General features: G+C 42.4%; 1 protein-coding gene across 3 annotated transcripts; it reads left to right on the top strand.

Annotated features, from left to right (window-relative positions):
- The first annotated feature begins 635 nt into the window (after positions 1 to 635).
- Positions 636 to 21,203, top strand: TMEM45A (transmembrane protein 45A). Of its 3 annotated transcripts, none has more exons than XM_027449544.3 (7): positions 636 to 889; positions 10,526 to 10,735; positions 13,105 to 13,317; positions 14,063 to 14,247; positions 16,497 to 16,642; positions 18,073 to 18,165; positions 20,989 to 21,203. In XM_027449544.3, the coding sequence occupies exons 2-7, from the start codon at positions 10,546 to 10,548 to the stop codon at positions 21,032 to 21,034; spliced, it is 873 nt and encodes a 290-aa protein (XP_027305345.1). In that variant the 5' UTR covers positions 636 to 889; positions 10,526 to 10,545; the 3' UTR covers positions 21,035 to 21,203. The 3 variants fall into 3 exon arrangements, with proteins under 3 accessions (XP_027305345.1, XP_027305348.1, XP_012961552.1); XM_013106098.5 differs by lacking the exon at positions 636 to 889 and adding an exon at positions 978 to 1,135; XM_027449547.3 differs by having other exon boundaries at positions 639 to 889; positions 18,073 to 21,203.
- Positions 21,204 to 22,335: the final 1,132 nt, after the last annotated feature.

The raw sequence follows: 22,335 nt of genomic DNA on the forward strand, positions 1-22,335 counted from the left end.
TATTTATCTGAGAGTAAATGTGCAAATTAATGCTAAAGAGATGGACATGGGCAGAGTTGGTTGAGAAGATAGCCCAAGATGAAAAGCATCAAACAGGAATGCACTTTTAATCTAAGTTTTAATCTTTACACAGAGTTAATTTCATCTACTAATTTCTTCAAGCAAAAGCATTCAGGTCCTGCAAGGCAGAGATCTTAGGGGACTTGGGGGTTTGTCGGGATTTATTCCCAGCAGTGGCTAGCTGGTGGGGATGGGGGCACCTCGGCTTGACTCTTCCAGGTGCTGCAACCTGAGAGCTCGGTGCCAGCATGGGTGGAAAGGGTCAGGGGAGCTGGCAGTGTAGTTTAAACAGAGCCACAAGACCTGCTCATTGCAACTTGTAGGCAAACACCTTGAAGGAGGGTTTGTAAGATTTGAGGAGTGAGTTTGTGTGCTCTGCTGGGTAACGCAACAGAGGCGGTGCAGTGTAAGATGCTTTTCATCGTGCTGCGACTCAGCCAGCAATGTTAATGACACCGTTTACTCCGGCAAGACGTTTGCACATAAAACCCTGGCTTTACCCTTTCAATTTTATTTTTGGACCTTCTTCTTTTGGATTTCGGGCTCTGCCATGCATTCCTGGGTAATTACAGGAACTGCAGCGCCGGGTGCTTATTTTCCTGGAGAAAAACCGTGATCTTCGGGGAATTTTTTTTTTTTTTTTTCAATCAAAAAATTAAAGGCAGGGGGTAGCCTCTCTTGCACGCAGCGGTGAGAGGAGGGCCCCGGCCCGGCCCGGCCCTACCGGGAGGAGCTCGCCCGGCCCCTGCGGGGCCACCGGGGGTCTCTGGGCGAGGGTCCCAGGGCCTCGGGGCCGGCCCGGGCCGGGGGCTGCAGAGGGGCAGCGCAGGTAAGGGGCAGTGGGGCTCCGGGCAGGGGGCTGGGGCTTGGAGGGAGGGGGCTTCTGGGGCCCGGGGAGGATTTGGGAACGGAGCCAGGACTCTCCGGGTCGCCCTGCAGCCCCAGCACGGGGAGGGGGCAGCAGTGGTCGCGGATCGCTGGGCAATGTGGGGTTATGTGCTAGGGGTGCGAGGCATGCGCTGGAGTGTCTCGCACGGCTCTTTTCCCCTCTCCTCTTCGGATGTTTCAGACAGAGGTAGGTGTGCATCCAAACTTGCATTTCCAGGGAAAATCAACAGAAGTTAAATGCGGTCGTGGCTACTTGGGGAATGAGAGAAGCTCTAAAATCAGGCTATCACCGTCTCTCTATTCTGTTTCAAACCAGAGTAATGCTTGGAAAAACTTTTACAGCCTCTGCATATGTTCCGTTTTGCTTCGGTTTTCCAGCTATAAATCATCTTCTGCTCTCCTAATAGCACTTAATGCTTGACATAGTATCAAGCATTTCATTGTCTTTCAGAGACTTTGGCTTTCTGAACTTTGAGAGCTTAGGAACTGAAACGTAGAGGTACTTAAAAACAAAGTATTTATGCTTTTTTCCTTGTTAAAATGAATGATCTGAGGATTACCGTGCACTTACATGCTTAGGATTTGTGATTTCCCCTGTGTGTATGACTTTGTTTGCCTTACCTTATAGCACTTTTTGTAGACCTCTGTAAATTATGGCATGCGATGTTCCATGAGTCACCATAAATACTTTGTCATTTGCAGGAGGAATGTACTCGGTATCTACTTGACATGAAAATGCATCATTAGCTCTGCTGTTACCTTTCCGAAGTTCACTCAGATGCTTTTTCACCACTTACTTAGACTTTCCTTGTGTTTTTCTCTTTGCAAATGGAGCTGGGTAACACAAACAGATTTCTCTCAGTTGTGGAGAGTGTGGGTAGAAATAACTGCTTGGGCAGAAAAGTCAAATGAATCTTGAGGAGTGGCTTGAATAATTATGCCTGTGTTTAGGCAAACTGCTCTCTGTTTACTCTTGCACACTGAATCTGCCTGTAAATATCAACTTACCCAGTGCTGCAAATGGCCAGACTGGCAGCACAAAAACGGGTCTTTTGTTTTTCAGTCTTAAGACAGAAATGAATCAAGTCTTCTCAGCGTCACAGCTCCTGTCAGTTGGCTCATGCTCCACTTCTTGGATGTGATCAAGCATGCTCACTTGAGGTGGGCAGCAGTGGTCATTTTGATTTTTCTTCCTCCGTGTGAGATGGACAAGTTCCTAAAACCAGGGATTATATGTAATTAAACCTTCTTTTTGAAAAATTTGAGTTTTTAAAGTTAGTGCCATGATATAGTGGCGCTCCTATGTCACTTACTCTGTGGTGTGAGCCAGAGCTCGAGTGCTGGCACCACTTTTTGCTCCAGACGATAAAAAGGAGCCCCAAGTCCCTTCTCATCAAATTACGCCTAGGCCAGTGTCTGCTGTAACATTTTAATACTATCTGAATGAATTCCTAAAACCCGTTCTCCACGTGACCTTGCACTGGAGCCATTTCTAAGATACAGAGCGTAGCATCTGTAATGCCAGTGGTTTTATAAGAGCTGCTGGTCTAATTGAATCACAAAGCTCCTGCTCCATAACACTGTCCCCACTGGTGCCATTACTGCTGTCGGATGAGAGGCAGCAAGGGCTGCAGCTGCTGCACCCCTGCATTATAGAGGACACTCCGTTTTCTGCTGCTGTTGCGTTGGCCCTGACGGATTCCCATCCAGCGAGTGCAAGGTGATCCCATAACGAGGAACTGTACCTGTATCTTTGAGACATTTTGATTTTTCTAGCTGGGCTAACTTGGACAGCCATTTCTCGCAGCTATTATCAATGTTACTGACTGCCTCGCCAACACTCATTTATTCATTAGTGTTTCTCTTTCCCTTACATCTTTGTGCTGTTGAAAGCCTATTTCAACTAGTAGAGGCAGTGCATTTAGTTGCCGTTGTGATGAGCAGAACATCGAGCACCCTGGTCTTGACAGAAATGGCTTGCAGAGAAAATTTCCTGGTGCAAAGGCACGTCTGTCAAGGCAAAGCTCTAGGTCCAAATCCCACCTTCAGCTCTGGTGTATGGCTTTATGGAAATTACCTACAAGAAAGACTTTTATCTTCTTTTTTCCCCTTTCTTATCAGAACATAACAATGCAAGCCCCAGCACTCAAATATCACTGGTTACAGCACCCGAATCCATGAGATTTAAACATGTATTTGGATTCACTTTGTCTTTACCATCTAAAACCCTGGGGGCTCACGCTCACTGACTGTACTCCACAGACAGACAGGATCGCAGAAGGTTAGGATTCCCTTAATCAAATACCTTCAGAAACACGAATTCAAGAAAAAAGAGGCTGGATCTCACAGGAGGAAGCAAAAGGCAGCAGTTTCCATGAACAGCCAACATGTTGGGCACACTCATTGCTGGTCTCTGGCATCCTCCCCCGCAGAGGACAGGAGAAGCTCACCTCTTACAGGTGTCACCTGCTTGTTGCCTGGTTCAGAGCTCTGCTGAGCATCACAGAGGCTGACTGAGCTGGGCTGTAATTCTCTGGTATGAAAACTGACTCCTTCCTGTGAGTGCTGGGATGGACTTAGCAATGCTCTTGCGTGTGTTGACATCGGTCCTTCCCGTGTTTGTCAGCTTGATACTAACCTTAAGATGAAAGCTTATGGGCATTTAAAGCACAGCATGATACTTTTGCTTATCATATTTCATTAGTATTAGGCGATTCTTTAAAATGGGGTCTTCTGTGTAATATTCTGCTTTCTCATTCAGAGGTCTCTGTCACCCCAATACCTAGTGCTACAGAATGAACTGTTACCTTAATGCCTTGTCTGTACGGTAACCGGTTGTTACCATAAGGGAACAACCCTTACAACCAAAGAATTACAAATCATATTGAGGTCAGCAAGTCCTGTCTTTCATACCTGAAGATCTGTCCTTCTACAAGGAATTCCTCACTTTATTTCTTTCACACCTAACTTCCTTGCAGGTAGAAAATAGCATTTTGGACCACTCAAACACCGTCTTCTCAATATCCACCCCTCCCCTCCTTTTTTTTTTTTTTTTTTTTGGTTATCTTCTTATCTTCAAGAAGTATTTGGGAACATAAATAATTACAGCAACTTCTAGCAATCTGCAAACTGCAATGCAAGTCTCAAAAGTAGGATTTTTCACAGGCCAGGTGATCACTAGTATATATTACAAATATTTATCTGGTGGTCTCGCCAGCTTCTTGTTCTTCTTAGACCATTCCACTGAAGCCCCAGCTGTATTGTTAAGATGCTGTAAGAGCAATTCCATCAAAGGGATGCTAACTGAAACCAGATCATGTTTTATTTCATTTCTTCTCCAGGACTGGGCTTTGAGCTCTAGATCATCAGATGATCCAATAGACTTTTTATCTCCTGATATTTTTCTAGCATGTCAAGCAGGAAGCAGAGATCATGTAGATAAACACAACTGGAACTGCAAGGAGAAACCGTACTCTACAAAACTATTTTATGCAGGGTACCCAGGGAGTAATTCTCCTTGGTGATGGCTCGAGTCTGCTGTGCCGGGAGGAACCGTGCATTGACAGCATCCCCTCTGAGGACAGCAGTCTGCCTGACCCTCTGTGGGATGGAGGCCACAGCTCTGCTCATGGGGCAGCTAGAAGGTCATCCCAAAGGAAGCAGCACCCATGCTGGGCTCCTGCAGGTGGGGAAGTGGCTGCAGCCAAGCACACAATGCAGGGGCTAGCAGCTCATACCCGCAAGAGCTGAGCGATGCACCCATGCTCCTCTACCCTTTGTTGCAAGTAGTGCTAGGAAATGGCAGGTTATACGGCCAGTACAGGAACAGACCCTCTTTCATTAGAAAAAATATATATATTATTGTGTCCCTTGCAATTTAAAAAAAAAAAAAAAAATTGTCTGTGTGTGATTTGAACTTGTGGTGATCTGAATAAAAGGCTTCAAATGGGCAGTCCTGGATTCTGAAAATTTCATATTCAGAGAGTAGCAGCTGCTCTGATATCAAGAGCCAATGGTGAGATTGTTACGGAGTGTTTATTGTCCCTGGATAACCCCTGGAGACAGCCCACTTGAATATGGGAGCAGAAACAGAGTCAGCAGACGTGCAAAGGAAGGGAAAATCAAGCCAAAAAACGGAGGGTCATGAGAGGTGAAAAAACACTGTGAGGAGCTCTCAAGAGGCCGAGAAGGACAAGTGTTTTGGAAGGAAGAGCTGTTGACAGCTGACGAAAGAAATGGAGTAGTTCAGGTTGTGGGCCCAAACCCAGCACTCTGAGGGTGCGTCTTAGAGCTCCTCCCTTCTAAGATCAGTATATAGACTTCTGGTCATTGAAGCTGGGATTTTTGTTTTTCATCTCTGTCTTCTTTAGGCTTGAAGATTTGATCAAGGTGTGAATTATTCTCTTGCGGGCTTCAGAGATGTCTGTTCATGACATATTTTGACCTAAAATTCTTTATCTTCCACACCCTTAAGCCAAAAATATTAGGGATGTAATATTTTTTAGCATTTCAAGAAGTCCTGAGTCCTGCTTTCATTAGTGTACTCAATACTTAGTATAAGTTTAATTCTGAAGTAGCTATACGTGCCATGTAAGTGCTTCCTGATGCCAATGCAGCGACCTCATTTGGGAACATGGGGCTGTAGCTGCTGAAACGCTTTTAGTCTTGACATGAAACCAGTATTGCATTCAGCAAACAAAGCAATTACAGATGACATTGTGTTTCAGATCAGCGTGGCTCTCTGTGATGTTTGCAATTTAATGGCTGCGGGGTAAAAGGCACTTGGATTGTGAATACATCTTTATGTGCAAATAGGAAACTTTGGTATTTAAGTAAACTTGTCTGAGATTTTCTTCATCTCAGATGCATTGGACTGTTCTGCATTTCAGTTTTCAGTAGAAACTGTGTGATTGGGATTTGTATACTGAACAGAAATCATCTAGAAAGTGTTATTTCTTCTTCTTATCAGTGTGCTTTATTTTTACTGACATAAAGATTGATTACTCCGGGCATTATGGATAAATAATAATTTTGTTTCAAATATTATTCTCAAACATTATAAATGTCGCACTGTTGTTTCCTAATCTAAGTATATGGGAGAAAAATATCACTTTGCTTTACCATTGGAGTAACTTTGCAAATGTTTAATCTTTGGTTTTAACTTCTGTTACCACACAGTTCTGCAGCAGAAACTAGTGCACTGCAGAAGAGCGAGTTTGTGGCCTCATAACTTGTGTCATTTGGGGGGAAAAAATGTTTCTGGTTGACTGTCCTCTTCAACATCCTCCAGGGCTTGATAAACACAGGAAATTACAGGGCATGCAGATGTGACAGAAGAATGTGCAGGGCAGGGAAGCGCCGTGCTGCGTCGCTGGTTCTGACTGACCGGGTGTTCGCATCCTGGTCCAGTATGGGCTATCCTGCCTCAGGCCCTGGTTGTTTTAAAGGGAGAAGGGGATAAAAGAACACCAGTCTAGTTCTCCATAAAGTGATTGAACAGCTGCCTGGATAGCCAGCTTCTCCAAACAACCTGCAAGCCATGCCTCAATCCCCACATCAGCAGCCTCAAGAGGTCGTGAATGAAAACAGTGAACGTTATAAAAGTTCCCTCCCCAAAAGTCAGAGGATGCTTGAATCAATTTTTTAAGTCTGTTTCTCACCTTCCTTTCATTTTTCTGTCAGTGTTAGGTGAGGTAATTTACAGGCTAAAACGGCAGTTTTTAACACCCAGGAAAATACATACCTTTTCTTGACAGCTCAGCTGGAGACTACATTTGCTCATCCCCTCCCTTCCCTCCTGATCCCACATTCCCTTCTGACCCCAAGGAGTAAGGTGCAGCCTGAGCCAGGGGATGGACATCCAGGGCACACAAAGCGTTACTGTTACATACGGAATTTGTGGACTACCATCAACAACCTATATTTGGTTGGCAAAGCCTGTGTGTAAAAATACTTTTGCAATACCACCCAGCTTGTAATTTCTGGAAAAGCTTAAGCCATGCAAAGCTTTCTGTGATTACTGCAAGAAAAATGATACTTTGAGCTCACATATGGAAGAAAAAAAGCATCTCACGGTCACAAGTAGCTGTAAATTGTTCTCATTCCTTACTCCAGTCAGCTGCAGAAGCGTTGCCTAGTACTTAATATTTGTAAACTATCTGGACAGCTGATTTTATGGCCATCGTTATGCCTCGTTATCTTTTCCTCCTCTTTCCCCAAGACCATGGGGCCCCTGAGTCCTGGGTGAGGACAGGGACAGCCTCAGGATCTTCTTCTCTACCTTTATCCCTGGCAGATGTTGCACTCTAGGGAAGCTGGTGGGTAGCGAGGAAGGTTTGCTGCTGAGAGTGTGGCTGTGGCTCTTAGAAAGAAGTGGCTCTAGTGGCACCCCTGGCCCTGAAACCACTGAGGGTGGAAGAGGGTGTGGGACCTGCACGCCTTCCAACATCAGTCCTCCAGTGATTTATTTCTTCACTTATGGGATAAGGCTGTGTAAAAACAAAACCTCAGACTGATTAATGAGCTGGGCTGCACAGGGGGTTACCAAATTCCCTCCAGTCCCGCCAGGAGCAGCCATCTTGCCCCGGTCTCCCTGCACCTCCCCTTGCTTCTCCCGGCCCTGCCGTCTGGCCCCAAGGCAGTCTTTGCTGGTCCTTGCAGTGTCCTCTGCCTCACACGAAGCCCCATGAGGTGAAGCTGGCAGAACTGACGGGTGTCTTTCTAGAGAAACTGTACAAATAAACCCCAGCGTCTTCAGACGCTCTCAAACTGAAGGATATGCTCCCCCAAACTAATAATACTCAATCGTAATGCTTACAGCAAAAATTGATTTCTGGTTCTCTCTTGTTTGTATTGGATATGCAGCAGTAGCTTGTTCCTTCCTTCCTTTTTTCTTGTTCCGTTCTTCCTTTGCCTTATTTTTAATAGTTTTGAACAGAATGTCTTGATGGGTAATCCAGATTTAGGGCAAAAAATCTTCCAGTATCAGAGCTGTAAGTAACCCAGGGGTGAGTCTACAGATTGGGATTTACTTTTGAAGTTTCATACACTGTGCAGTACAAATTACATTAACAGATGGTTATTTGAATCTTACTGCAGCTGTAGTGTCCTACACTACATGTAGATTTAATTTACCTTTGTAAACCCTTATCTCCCTTTGATGTGTGGTACGGGGTAAATTTTCCATTTGGAGTGCTATGCACCTGTTGTGAATAACAAAATACCTAATGAATAAACTCTTTTTAATGAACTATGTTCAGTGAGATCAGACACAGAGGGGAGAAAGGTCACTTCACCACCCACTCCTCTTCCTTTAATTCAAAGAAGGAAAGGAATAACGTGTCTGAAATGACAGCAGTGCCACTCAGGCCAGCAGGCTTTAGGAGAACCAGAAATTAAGGCTTTCAAAACAAATGAAACATTTCAAAGTTTAATGCCAAGTTGAGGCAACTGTCCAAAACTTGAGCTCCAGCTAGTATCACCCTTCTTTACGGAAAATGGTGGTGTGGTAAGCACTGGCAGCAATACACGGGTTGACCACAGCCTTTGAGATGTCCTGAGGTGAGGTGACTCCTCCAGGACACATCAGAGGCCAGATCCAGTGAGTGGGACTGAGACCCCAACCCTGCTGCCGGGGAGCAGGCAGGGCTGTCCCCACTTGCAGGCACCCCAATAAGACACACAGGTATAAACCCAGCAGGCTGACTTGCCATCACTAGTGTGCTCACACCGGGGAGCTTAGAGCTCGATTTGGCATTCTATGAGTGAGAACGGAGGTGGCCATCGTCTTCACTTTTCTTCTTGATGAGAGAGAAGTGGCTTGCAGGAGCCCTTCCCCACGGGGGAGTCCAGATCCCAAGTGGAGTCCTTTCCCTTTCGTAAAATGTTAGCAGACACGTCCCTCATCAGCCCTTCAGCACAGTGATTGTTTTGGGACCTGATGCTTGGCCACAATGAGGTGCTGATGCTGGTTCAGCAGTGTTGGACAAGGCATCCCAAAGCATGTCTGCGGATAAATCCTATCCCTCCTCATACTATGCAGGAACATCCATGCATTTTTTCCCTTCTCCTTTGTGTCTATATAGGTCACCTCTCTCTCTCATGCAATTGGGTAATAGTCTTACGGCAACTGTAGGACCTGTGTATGTGGAAAAGTTTCCCTTCCTTAAAATAATAAATAGAAAAATAATGCCTTAAGCGGAGTTTAGCCTCCAGAAATAAGAGAGGCCTCACATTACGTGACTAGACAGTGTTACATGAACCATCTGCAAGTACTCCATGGCCCACAAGCCACAGTTTAAAACTTCTTATGCAGAGCTGACTGTAGGAAATACTTACCGAGAAGAAAAATATACCAGAGCCTCCATCTCCATATTCTGCTAATAACTAGATGGCTGTGGTGTAATGTGGTGATGAGATTTGTAAGTTAGTGACAATAATAATAGGAAATGAAGTTTGCTAATGCTCATTAAGTGATTATTCTTGATTACACATTGCCTATGCAAAGATTTTGTGTGCCTTTGTGTCATGATGCCTGACAACTCAGTTTATACAGGCATAAAGAAAAATTGCAATCTAATCTTAGAGATGGAATTTTAATGAAGAAGCTGATGGAGCTAAGTTACTTCTCCTAGAAGTTGGGATGAGGACATGAGTTACTAGGTCCTGATAACAGCACTGCTGTTAAACATTTATGCACCACTGACCAAGTGATAGCCTTATCACTCAGTGTGCTTGATGGGGAAAATATGTAGCTAGTTGTGGGTACATAATTCACCTATCATATACTGAGAATCACTTCTTGTTTGCAAATCATCATGAGACATCCGCACTGAAATGCAAAATAGTTTTTTATTAGTTACCCATCAGATCTGTACACAATCCATTTTTCCCTTAATCAGATATTATATTGATTTCTGTTTGTGGAGTAGAGAAACATGTAATGCTCTTCTGTGTGAAGGGACCAAAGGGGAAGGAACCAAAGTTTGAATATTCATGTTCTCTGTTTTGCTAGTGAAAGCTCAACGGCATGTCATTGTTCACTATAACACCTTTTTCTCTTTGCTTGTCAGATGACAGCTTTGCATTTTAGGTCAGCAGCTTTGCAGCTGGGTCAATTTTGTTCTGCAAAATTGTGAAACTTGGGAGATAGGCTGGCTGTCTTGAACAGACATGGGCAGATAGTGGTAGGACAAGGGGGAACCATTTTAAACTAAAAGGGGGGGAGATTTACGTTAGAAGTTAGGAGGAAATTCTTTCCTATGAGTGTGTCAAGGCATTGGAACAACTGTGGATGCCCCATCCCTGGAAATGTTTGAGGCCAGGCTGGATGGAGCTTTGGGCAACCTGGTCTGGTGGGAGGTGTCCCTGCCCATGGCAGGGGGGTTGGAACTGGATGGACCTTGAGGTCCCTTCCAACCCAAACTATTCTGTGATTCTATGAATCTGTGAACAGCCAGGGACACTTTTTCAATCTAAGCAGGAAGATAATTTAAAATGATAACCCATAGATTTCTCCTACCACTTCAATAATCAGTCTCTCTCTTTTTTTTTTTTTTTTTTTTTTTCTTACCTTCAGCTATTGCACAGTAGAAAATCATGGGAAATTTTAAAGGCCATGCCCTCCCTGGAAGCTTTTTCCTTCTTTTTGGCTTGTGGTGGTCAGTGAAGTACCCCCTAAAGTACGTCTGCCGAAAGAACAAGAGCGCTTGCTACCTGGGTTCCAGGGCAGGATTTCAGCGCCTGGAATTTGTTGAGGGAATCATCAAAGCTGTCTTTGCTCTGATTGGTAAGTTAGATGGACTCAAAGAAGAAAATAAAAATGCAAAGAGCTGTGCCTTTTAACATTTTTTTTCAAAGCTTGCTTTCTGATAAAATGAATCTTGTTCTGCTTTTTTTTTTTTTTTTTTGGTTTGTTTGTTTTGTTTTTAGGTAGTGGTGCAAGAAGGATAGCATCACGAACCAGTGCAACAAGCTACTAAGTTTCCTGATTTATTTTTTTTTGTTGTTTTCAGTTCAAGAGAGGATGCCATTCTGAAACAGGTCTTTAGGTGGATTCACATAGTTCTGCTCAACAAAACAAACAAACAAAAAGAAAACAACTGTGAGGGGCTATTTGGTATCTTTAAGTAGATATTTAGGTCAGACTAGGTGCTTTACTTAACTCCTCCTGGCCTTTAAACACTATGAATCTAAGAAGTAGCGCAGCATTTGCTATTAATTACACCCTTATGTAACTTGGTTTCCATCCACAGCACTCTTCCGGAGCTTCTGTAAATCTCCTGGCTCCTTCACAGGTGGTCCATTTGAATGTTCATGTGCTGCTCACTCCTTCAGGGAGGGAGAAAAGTTATTTGGGCAAGAGGCCCTCATGTGCAGGCTGTTAGCACCAGACTGTGGGGGCATTGCTCATCTATTTTTGAATCCAGCCATCCCAACCCACTGCTGTGAATGGTTTCAGGTGGCCTGCCAGCTCTCAGATGTTGATAGGCTCCACCAAGCTATGGATAAAATATGTTTTTCATTAGCACCGTTCAAAAGGACAAATATTCACAGAAAAGACAAAATTCCAGGTCTTACTGTTGCAGAATTGGTGCAAGGGGGGGTCCTCTTTCTCATGATGTGGTGAACCCACCTGCATACTAAGAGGACAATTTAGAGATCTGTGCAGCTGGATGGAAATGCAGCTGGATGGAAATGCCCACTCATTATCTGAATCCCAGCATGCTGCATGACATCCATCTTTACTTTTTTGAGTAAGCAAACTAAATAACAGGAGGCAGGGGAGCTCAACACATGTGGGCCTCAAGATGAAAAATAAAATAATTTTCAGTATTAAGATCCTTTTTTATCTATCTACTCTTTAAATGCTCACAATTCCCAGGTGTATAATCCAGGTGTAGGCTTTACCCCCACACGTTGTTCCAAAGCCACCTACCTGGTTTTCCTTCCCCTCTGGGAGTTGTGTCACTTAGGATACATAAACACCAACATAATGCTGTGGATGCAATATAACATGCATCAAAAATTATCAAAACCAGAATAATAATGTCTGTTTTTAGGTGTGGGTAAGAACATCTTTCCTACAAATCAGTGTCTAGAGAGAGACAGACAACTAAAACATGAATCCAGTGTTTTTATTTTCACCCTGGAAAGAAAAGCTATTAGTTTGATGTAAAGCAATTTAAATTCCAGTCAAAAATGTGGACAAGAAAGCTTGGCAAGGACAAACACTACAAGCAGCAGAAGGAATAAAAACTGCTGTTTCTGTATTAGGAAAAAAAAAAAAAAAGGAAAAACGCTGCATTTGTTCTGCAGTATATCTACTTATACAGAGGGATGCTGGCACACACTATACTAAACAACATAAATAACTCCAATGTCTTAAAAGCATAATGTATATTAAGCCCTTCACAAAGTTAATTGCTCCTATAAAGTATCTAAAAGCAACTTTCCCTGTTCTGGAGTACTGCAGTTAGTTAGCAAGACAACAAGGGGCCAAGGTAAGGGAGGCGGTGGAGCAGCAATGCAAATACTAACTCTGTATACATCCTCGTGGGACCTTTAACAGCTCTGCACAGCAGAGAGATTTCCTTTTATGGTTTTATAGGAAAGATCTCCTTTCAATTAAGAGTTTGAACTCTGCCATCCTTCATACTGCAAAGAACTGAAACGGGAAATCTTTCTTTTGGGGACTTCAGCATGTGCTGAATTGAATGCATGTTCGAGCCACTGGGAGAGAGAGCTGAAAAATGTAGTCAGTGGACTACCACAATGGCAATTGTTTAAAAGAAAAAAAGGAAGAAAAGAAAGCACAAAATAGCCATCTCTGGTTTTATTTCTGGAAACTGCAAGATGCAAATAGTCCCACCAGGAGATGAAGCCTGGTTTCCTATGGTTTTCTTCTTTCTGGCTTATGTGATGCTTAATACATGCTTGAACTTACTCTGTGGTCTTTCCCTCAGCAAAGAAACTTTTTCTCCTCTCCTCTACCCACTGCCTTGTTTTATTAGAAATGTATAGAATATAAATAACTTCGAGGCCTCTGTGCTTTTTCATTTGCATTTGGACAACATGTTAAAAACTTTATTGGCTGAGTTGGGAAGTCTTTATCTTAAGCACCAGGACAAATAATAGTATTTCTCATTTCATGTGCAGGAATGGTGGCTGAGCAATTTGTTCCCGATGGACCTCACCTGAAATTGTATAATTATGAGGAAAAGCACTGGGATCACTTGATGAACTGGCAGCACGCCACTATGTATCTCTTCTATGGCATTTCAGGCTTAGTCGACATTGTGGCTCACGGTACTAATGCGTTGCCAGTGGCCATGGACAGGATGATGCTTTCGTTAGCAGTTTTTATTGAAGGTAAGTTCACCTCTCCCTGTAGAAATACCTATGAAACTGGCACACATGTATCGGTCCTTTGGCTAGGATTCTCAAATTAACTTTAGAGAATGAGCTCTATGGGAGATGAGCATTTAACATTCTGAAACCTTCAAAAAATAATAAAAAAATACAACACATTCTTGGCCCTCCTTGAACTGCTAAGGATTTTTCTGCTCTGTAGCCCAGGAGCATGGTAACACGATGCACAGGTGAATCTGTGCTTTCCTAAATCGCTAGATAGTAACAGGAGTGTTATGAGAATATTTTGGGTAAGCACTCAGTAGCTCAGGCATGTGCTTCAGTGTATGTACTGAGATGGTATGCTACTGTTAGCTGAAAGCCAGCATGCGTACATCTACCCTCACAGCTGTCACATGTTGGAATTGCACTATGGACACACTCAATTTGCATTTTCTGTAGGCACAGTATATCTCATGGCAACCCTCTTGTTACACTGCAGAGACAGATGAATAAGACTTTGTTAAAGTGTGTTTTAAATAAAAGGTGGTAGAGCTTTAGCTTCCCATATTGCTTCCTTGCTTCCTGTCCTGAGCTCACAAGTGAAAGCATACAGTACATAGGCATCAGTCTTAAAAAATGGCTCTCAGCTTACCTGAGAAGGTGATAGTGACATAAAGGGAAAGGTTCGGTGTTTTCTAAAAGCATATGAAGGGAGTTTGCAAGGAAAGAAAAAATCTTAAACTGTTCACTTAATTTATTCCAGGTTTTCTCTTTTGCTACCACCTTCATGGGAGAGCCATGCTGGATATTCATGTTCATCAGTTACTGCTGTTTGCTATCTTTGGAGCTGCTGTTTGCATATTTCTGGAAGTTTTCTTCCGTGGCAGTATTGTACTCGAGATGCTTCGAACAAGCCTCTGCATATTACAAGGCAGCTGGTTCTGGCAGGTGGGTCACTGTTCTACCTCAGGAATGTCTTCCTTCACCAGTATTAGTGGCCTACTCCTTTGCAGATGTTTCACAGTTGACATAATGTGCCTTTTAAATGCAGACCTCAAAGGACCAAAGAAAGCAACACACTCTCAATGTCCCCTTAAAGAGATAAAAGTACATATTATATCCATTTTACAGATGGTAGGCAATTTTACTTCTCCTGTCTTTCATTTAAATCGTAGAATCACAGAATGGCTTGGGTTGGAAATTTTACTTTAAGACCATCTATTTCCAATGTCCCTGCTATCGGCAGGGACACCACCCCCTAGAAATCAATACAGAAACTAAGTTGGTTTTGTTGAGCTCTCCCTTGCTATAATCATTAAATGTTCCCTCTGATCTCTGTAACATCCTGTTCAAAATTTGCAAGCCAAACAGCAGTGATTTTACAACCCCACAATGTTTGCTACTGTGGGAGCAGGGAGTCAATGTCCTGGGGAATACAGGAAAGGAGAGACAAGCAACTCAGTGACATTGCCATGAAGAGGAATGACGGTGCAAATTATTTTTCATGTGCTGAGCAGGTTGCCTCTTTTTACTTTCTAAAAACATTTCAACAGTGGCAGCCTAGATTCAAAAGGCATTAAAGCTCCCAGTTCTCATTAGGGCACTGGGTAACATCCAGTTTATTATTTTAACGATGTTCTGGCATGTGAGCAGGAGAAGTAACAGTCTAAAGTTGTACATTTTGGACATGTAGCTCCAGGAAGGTAGCTGCCAGGCTTTGGTTTCTGTGTGATTCTGCTGGATTAATAGATATTTGCATCCCTTTGCTGTTAGAGAGAATCTCATTAATTGCTGCAACCTTGCAACAGAGCAATAGGAGTGCTGGTGACTCTGTGTGTTTGATCTTATAGTAGAGAACTGAGGTCACTCCAGTGATTTTTCTTTCCGGCAAGTCTAGACTGCCTTCCCTTTTTTATATGCTGGCCAGACATGATGAATAAAAACGTTTGCTGTTCCTTAGGAGAACTGGACACTCCGCACCAAATCAAACATTTAAATACTTGCTCTGGCAAGAAGACAGACCTCCTAAACTGTAGTATTTTTCTATAAGTGAACTCAAGAGCCTGGTGCTGCAACACTCAGTGTTTTATTTTCTTGTTTGTAAGCTTTTCTTTGTTGATGTTGTTGATTTAAGAAGCCTTACAAAAGAGGAATTAGATGCAATCACTTATTCTTTGTTGTCTGTCTAGTCTAATTTTAAAACAAGTTATTTCTTTAGCTCCAGAGACAATGTGCTTTTTGTTTCAAAGTAAAAACTGAAGAGCTAAAAATACAGGACATTTAAGTGTGGCTTTTTTAACACCCACATTAGACTTCAACCATATGTGTGACTGAAAACCACATACTGACTACAGCATGACAAATTTGTAAAAGGTAAAGGAGCTTTCTTTCTGCATCATCAACACCTTCATTCAATGAATTCTCTGCATGTAAATGCAAAATGCTCTCCTCCCCTCCTTCTTCCTCTCCCCCTCTTCGCAGCTTTAAAATCCTCAGCTAAATCACTGAGCAGTGACTTTGAAGAGTATCAGACAGTACAGAAGAGTGGTGCTTGTCAGGTCAGATGCCTGACCAGCCATGGGATTACTAGTTCTCTAGTTTATGCAGCAATATGAATTAGGTCTCCCCAGCTCTGGCTAAGCAAATCAGCTATGTACTTAACATGAGTTTATAGTCCTACGTGAGAAAGTTACATTTTTACATAATTTCAAAACCTGATGTTTTTCCTGGACAGAAACAGACCTAGGGCTTGCCTTTATTTATCGATTTATTATTCATCTTCTGAACTGTTTAGCACATTCCCAGATGCTGTTGGGAAGAAGCGAGTCAGTGTGAGTGGTTGGGCAGGTTTTCTATGTGGTGATGAGTTTGCAGTTGAGATCACACGTAGCTGAGGATCGGCCCCTTTCCTTTTTGCACATAGTTCAGGTTGCTGTAGGGCTTGTTGGGCCAATCGATCACTCTCTGAGCAAGAGCAGAGGGGCTCTGGAACTGGCTCTGCATCTTCAAAGGCATTTCTGCACAAAGCTGTGTAAAATGATCCATCCCATCTGAGTGTGACTGTAAAACTGCTTCTAATAATCAGTCAGCACTATAAGCAAATGAAACATCTGCCTTGTGATGGGTAGCATAATACATGATACAGCACAGGATACACATCAAATGACATTTGCTAAACATCTCTTATTTGATTGCAGATTGGCTTTGTTCTTTATCCTCCAAACGGGAGCCCAGAGTGGAATCAAACGGATCATACCAATATGATGTTCCTGACCATGTGCTATTGTTGGCATTATGCTTTTGCTTTTCTTATACTTGCAGTAAATTACACAATTGTCAGCTGGTAAGTTACTTGAAACACTAAAACTGTGGAGACCTGTCTGTTTGCTCTAGCAGGAACTTTATTTTTTGAAGGCTTCACTGACAAATCAAAAGGTTCACACAAAGTAATTCATTGTCTTGCAAGGTAAAATGAAAATAGCCACATCTAATCAATGAAGACAACATGGCCCGTTGCTTCAGTAGAGAAAGGAAAACATTCATCAAGTACACTTCTAACAGCATAATGCTTCTCATGTAAAATTAGCTCTTCTTGATAGTCCTCCACATTTGTAACTGCTTAATGAGCTAGAAGTTGGGAAGCCCTTTTCTCTATTCTCTCCCAGTGCTCAACTCTCTTAATTCAAAGTGGATTCATCAGCAGGCTTCATGACTTAATTATTGGATAAATTTCATTGTTAGTACTTTCCTTTGATTAGACCTGTTTTTTGTTATGTTCTGTTTTGTTTTGTTTTTCACTAGCTAGTTTCATCCCCTAATTTCTAGATAGAGCCCTTTTCCTTGCCACACAGTGGTAATTCTGACAAAATTCCAACTGCAGTGTGAACTTTGTTTGAAAAATGAGCCTGACGCTACCGTGCGTGATCACTTTCTGCCTGCAGGAGCTTACCATGCCTTTGCTGGTATTGTCCTAAACGTGATTCTCACACCTTATTTTACCACTACCATTTTAACAGCCCTGTTTAATCATGCTCTGGCCACATGTAGTTCTTGCAATCTTGTCGTGCACCAAGAAGGTGTTGGTTCTTTGGGGATCTTAGTAAGAAAGGCACTGATAACCCAGGGTTGTTAACTGGTTTGTTGTGTAAAGGGTGGAAACTATAGAAAAGCTGACAGCAATCTTATGCCCCTTCTGATGTTGGGAACTGTGGCTGCTGTGGCATTGGTTGACCCCCTCCAAGTTGACCATGGATTCTGAGCAGAGTTCCCATCCATGGGGAAATTGGACAGCCTCACACTGCTTCACATCTGTATGGTGCTCTTCCAAGTGAACAAACCCATCAGTCTTGTACCTGTACGACATTAAACTTTCTGTACGTTAAAACGATGTTAGCAGAAAGTATGTGATCTCACGCAATTCTACAGCAAGAAGCTCTTACCAAAGGTACATACAGGTGGAATTATTAAAGACAGCATATACTAATGCCACAGTATGTGCTTGGGCTGTATAGTGGTCAGTCATGCTAACGTGCAGATCTCTACAGTCAAGGCCTGTGGCTGAACTCTGCTCAGATTCTGCTTGAAATCACTTGTCTCTTCTTCACAATATCTTCAGCAGTGGCCCACTACAGGCCTTCATAAGTCAATCATCCAAACTCCCTGATGAGATGCAAGAGTTAAACAGTTTTTAACCCTTTAATGATAGCCAGATTAGCCTTTGAGTCATGGTTTGATTTGTAATATGCATGACAACTCTTTCTTTTTTCTCTCCAGGGCAGTTCGGTCAAAGATTAAGCAGTCCCAGTCCATGGAAATGGGATTACTGAAAACATCTGAAAGAGATCAGGAGTCAGAAGATGAAATCTAGTATGAATATGGCTTGATTAGTTTACCCACCCTACAATTAGGCTAACTGATACCTCATTTTTCAATTTGTTTACCATCTTATTCACTCTTTAATGCTACTTGCTATGCAAATATCATCCCCTGAGTAGAGTATACATCTACAGAATTAGATCTTTATTTGCAGAAGGTAAACTTGGTATTGATTTGTGTTGGTTCCTCTAGTACCTTACTTATCACATGCTTCAATGAAAAACAGACATTCAGCAAACTTGAACTGGGTGAGGTGGCATTACCAAGTCTGTGTTAGACTCATTAAAACCTTAGCAAAATAGTTTCCATCTGCTGCTGAACAAATGGTTGTTTCCATAATTAGGGTGTCCAAATAAGTGCGTTTGTTGAACTGCAAATAACACAGTGCATAAACAACTCTGCAGACCTGGAAAAGAGTAGAACAACACAGAAAATCATAGTCTTGCAGCTGTCTTGTAAAGCACGTTTGTGTCTTTGCTTGTGGCTTTATGTTAAATGGAAAGAACTACTCACAGCAAAGACCTTCAACATTTCCTTGAAGAGTGTGCTGTGTGTTCACTCCCAAGCTTCTGAAGGAGGACCAGAGGGGTGTATGGTAATTAAAAGCCACTGCGTATTCCCTCCCTTGCCTAGATGGTCCTGTACACTGCTGCATGGTGAGCACTGGGAGGGCAGAGGTTTCCCTCATAGTTGCTCCATGTCTGGCTGGCCACAGCACTCTCTCAATAATGACAAAAAAATAGTGGTTTTTTATTATTATTATTGTATTTATTTTTTTTCCACTGAACAAGCTGAAGCCAAGCCCAGGGTGCACTCCCCAGCACTCAGTCTCACTTGGGACATGCTCCAACCTCCACAAATGCAGAAGTGAAATAACTGATACGTGGCAGAAGACGGCAGAAAAATGATGCTGTGTGTAAGCACACTGCCCTCATGGGGCGGTCTCCTGCCGCCTGGCTCTTGCTCTCCTGAAGTCTTGCAAAGCCTGGCCTCAGCAGCTGGGCAGCATATGCTCCATTTTTAAGGGTCTGCTGATGGCCATGAGCCATGTTGCGTGGCCAGATGTGGTGAGATGGTTGTTCTGGAAAATAGCTTCTTCCCTTTAGAATGCATCTAATAAAATACTATTTTCTTAGTTGATGGTGCAGGATGACTTCTGTTTAAACAACACTGGGCTTGGTGCTGCAGAAGTGTTCCTTCTATTATTCTGCCATTTCCATATTCTCTTACGGGAATGCAGGACTGGACTCTGGTAGATGAATCAGAATCATTGGGTCTAGCACCTCCAGTTTCCAGTTCACCTATGTTTTTTTCAGTGTGAACCAGAAGAATGAGTAGTATAAAACTACTAATTGCAGTAAGCTGTTTGCTTGAAAAAATTAGAAAAAAAAGGAGTTTGTAGCTCAAAGGGATCTCAGGACTCAGAAAAAAAAAATGCTAAAGGCTTTTTCTAAAGCTATTTCACCTTCAAGGCAACGTAAATTTTCACTTCATTTGTAGGATTCCCCCTTTTATCTTTTCTTTTCAGAGGACAGCTTTCCTTAGCTGTATGTGCTGTTAATGCTGAATTTTAGCCATACCAATGCCTCTTTAAAATAAGTAGGGTCATTTATTCTGAAGGAGATCTTCAGAAAGTACTTTGCTTCTCATAGGCAGAAACAACACAAGTTTTTTCAGTGCTTTTCTTGATAAATCCGTGTAATGCTGTACAAATATTAAGGTGCTGTATATCTAAACTAAAGGGAAAATCTAAGCAGGAAGAAAGCATGATAAACTGGTAGAGCTTTAATGTGTCTTCTTAGAAGACTTCAGTTGGTCATTTTTTAAATTATTTTAGATCTTTGCCAAGTATCATGAAATGACACTTGTAAGTAGGTGTCAGATTATCTTACTGATATATTTAGATTATATCTACTTTGGAAAGCAAGAATAGATGGCTCTGTGTTTAAAAATGTAAACTGGAAAACTATATATATATAGCCAAATACCACCATTTTGTCTTAATATTTGTTTGCTCTTCTTTAAAACCTTTCTCTGAAGGATCTTGAAGATTTTGGCAAACTTTAATGAAGTCTGTCTCAGGACATCCTTGTAAGCTAGGTATCAGTATGGCATTTTTGTAGGTCTGTGTCTCAGTTTTGCATTGGTCTTATGGCAAATGCTGAATTAATGGATATTTACTTCCCTCTGCAAGTCTAAGTCTTGAGTTTCATTACTGCAGTTCCATTAAAATAAAATTTTCCATTGGCACAATATAGAAGGAAGATCCATCAGTTTGCTGAGGAGCTTGCCTGGTAATAGCGGCATTGGCCAAATGCAGCATGTCATTACACCTGGCTGTTATCTGGTATTTATTGCACTACACCACTGTTGTCACTACGTTGTTGAGGGATTTTTTTGAGGGCAGATTTGGTTCCTGTTAGAATGGTAGGGGTGTAAATCTTGCTGAGAGTTATCCCCTGCATCTCCCTATGTCGCTCCATGGTGAATCTCCCATAAATGATCAGAGGACTGGACAAATAAGCCCACTAGACACATCTGCTAATTGTGGTGCAACCATGCCTAGCAAAGACGCCCCTGAAGAAGCCCAGTCAGGAGGTGAATGCAGTCTGTGACCAAGAACTATAGGACATGCTGCTTCCAAAACCTCATTGTGTAAGAGAAGGTGGCATTCTACTATTAGACTTGAAGAAATGCAAATAAAAGCAGGTCCTGAAGTCTTAAAGAAAGAACAGTCTCTTGGATTTGATTTTTAACATGTAGAGGACATGCAGAGTGAGCGTTACACTGTTGTTCTGTGCCTCATGTTTTCAGTACCACCAAGGACAGAAACAACCCATTCCATGCTGGAGTTGAATGAGTGGAGGGAAGTCTGACAAGTTTACAAATGCCACTCAGATCAAGGTAGCTGCTCTCAAGAGAACTTAAATTATTGTTAAATGTTGGTGCCTTTAAAAACTAAATGGTAGTGTGTAATAGAAAATATATGCCTGTATTTTTATTTAAATAAAATCAATTTATTCATCTAAGATGTCTGTCATGTTTTTAAGGGAAAAACATAATCATTTATGGAGGAGAGTGGGGCAGGTAAATATGTTACTTTTATAGCCCACCTAGACATTTGAACTAGCTGGACCGGACCTTGGGAGATGCCAGTTCTGTTTTCTGCACATCGTAGCTTTGGCTTTGCATAAAGCTCGGCTCAGAATGGGGAGGTGTTTCAACCTGGGGGGATGGCTGGGTACCTCACGGTCCCTTCAGTGCTGAACTAAGAGTAAATTTGGCAGTGCAAGGGATTTCAATCCTACACATTCTTTCATCCTTTAAACTGAGGCACTAGAAAGCCTTGCTATGCCTGCTCCCTTAATGTGCTCCCCACATGGTTCAGCTCAGCTGAGCTATGCCAGCTGGGTTGCGAGTTACTAGTACAGAAGTCGCTGGAAGAAAACAGAACAGTTTTTTATCCAGAAAGTCCTTTGGCATATGAAATAATAGAAGAAAGGCTGAATTTCAAGGACTCCCAAGGACTGCACAATAACCGCACATCTGTTAAGAGGGAGAAAGTCAACTGGAAAACTGCTGGGCACTGGCCTTTAAAATCTGTTCTAGGTCAAATATGTGCTTGCCCAAAATATATGGGAGGAAAAAGCCCAGTATTTGTCAAATGGAATAACTAGTCCTCAGATGACTTTTTCAGAATAGCAATTTCTATCACCTTGCTATTTGTATTGTTGCAATTTAGGGATTTCTATAAGATACTGGGTGCACTTCTTAGAATGAAACTACATTTTAAAAAATAGCTGGAAAAAAATGATAAATACTACAGAATATTTAGGAATTTGATTCAGGTAAAAAAGCTGTTGTGTAAGGACTAATGCCATTTAATGACAAGATATTCTGCAGGGGATGGTGGCTGAGAGGCCAACATATGGGCAGGAAATTGGACCAGAAATGGTTATGTCTACACATTGTGGTTATCAGCCATTGCCTCTCTGAAAAGGAGAAAGAAGAAGTGGAAAGCAGACTGCATTTATAAAGAAGATCCGTGCAACTGCAGAGCAATTAAGCAATTAGAAATCACTCCTAGCATTCAAGGACTGAAGGGTGGGGGAGCTGCTCTCATGGCACACTACTGCCATATCACAGGCAGCCTCCAGCACC

The sequence above is a fragment of the Anas platyrhynchos genome, chromosome 1, assembly GCF_047663525.1.
Source record: "Anas platyrhynchos isolate ZD024472 breed Pekin duck chromosome 1, IASCAAS_PekinDuck_T2T, whole genome shotgun sequence".
Classification (NCBI taxonomy): Eukaryota; Metazoa; Chordata; class Aves; order Anseriformes; family Anatidae; genus Anas; species Anas platyrhynchos.

Coding starts and splice junctions, on each gene's coding strand:
- TMEM45A (XM_027449544.3), top strand. CDS start 10,546: ATGGGAAATTTTAAAGGCCATGCCCTCCCTGGAAGCTTTTTCCTTCTT. Junction 16,643..18,072: donor AATTACACAATTGTCAGCTG/GTAAGTTACTTG, acceptor TTTTCTCTCCAG/GGCAGTTCGGTCAAAGATTA. Junction 18,166..20,988: donor GAGTCAGAAGATGAAATCTA/GTATGAATATGG, acceptor TCATGTTTTCAG/TACCACCAAGGACAGAAACA.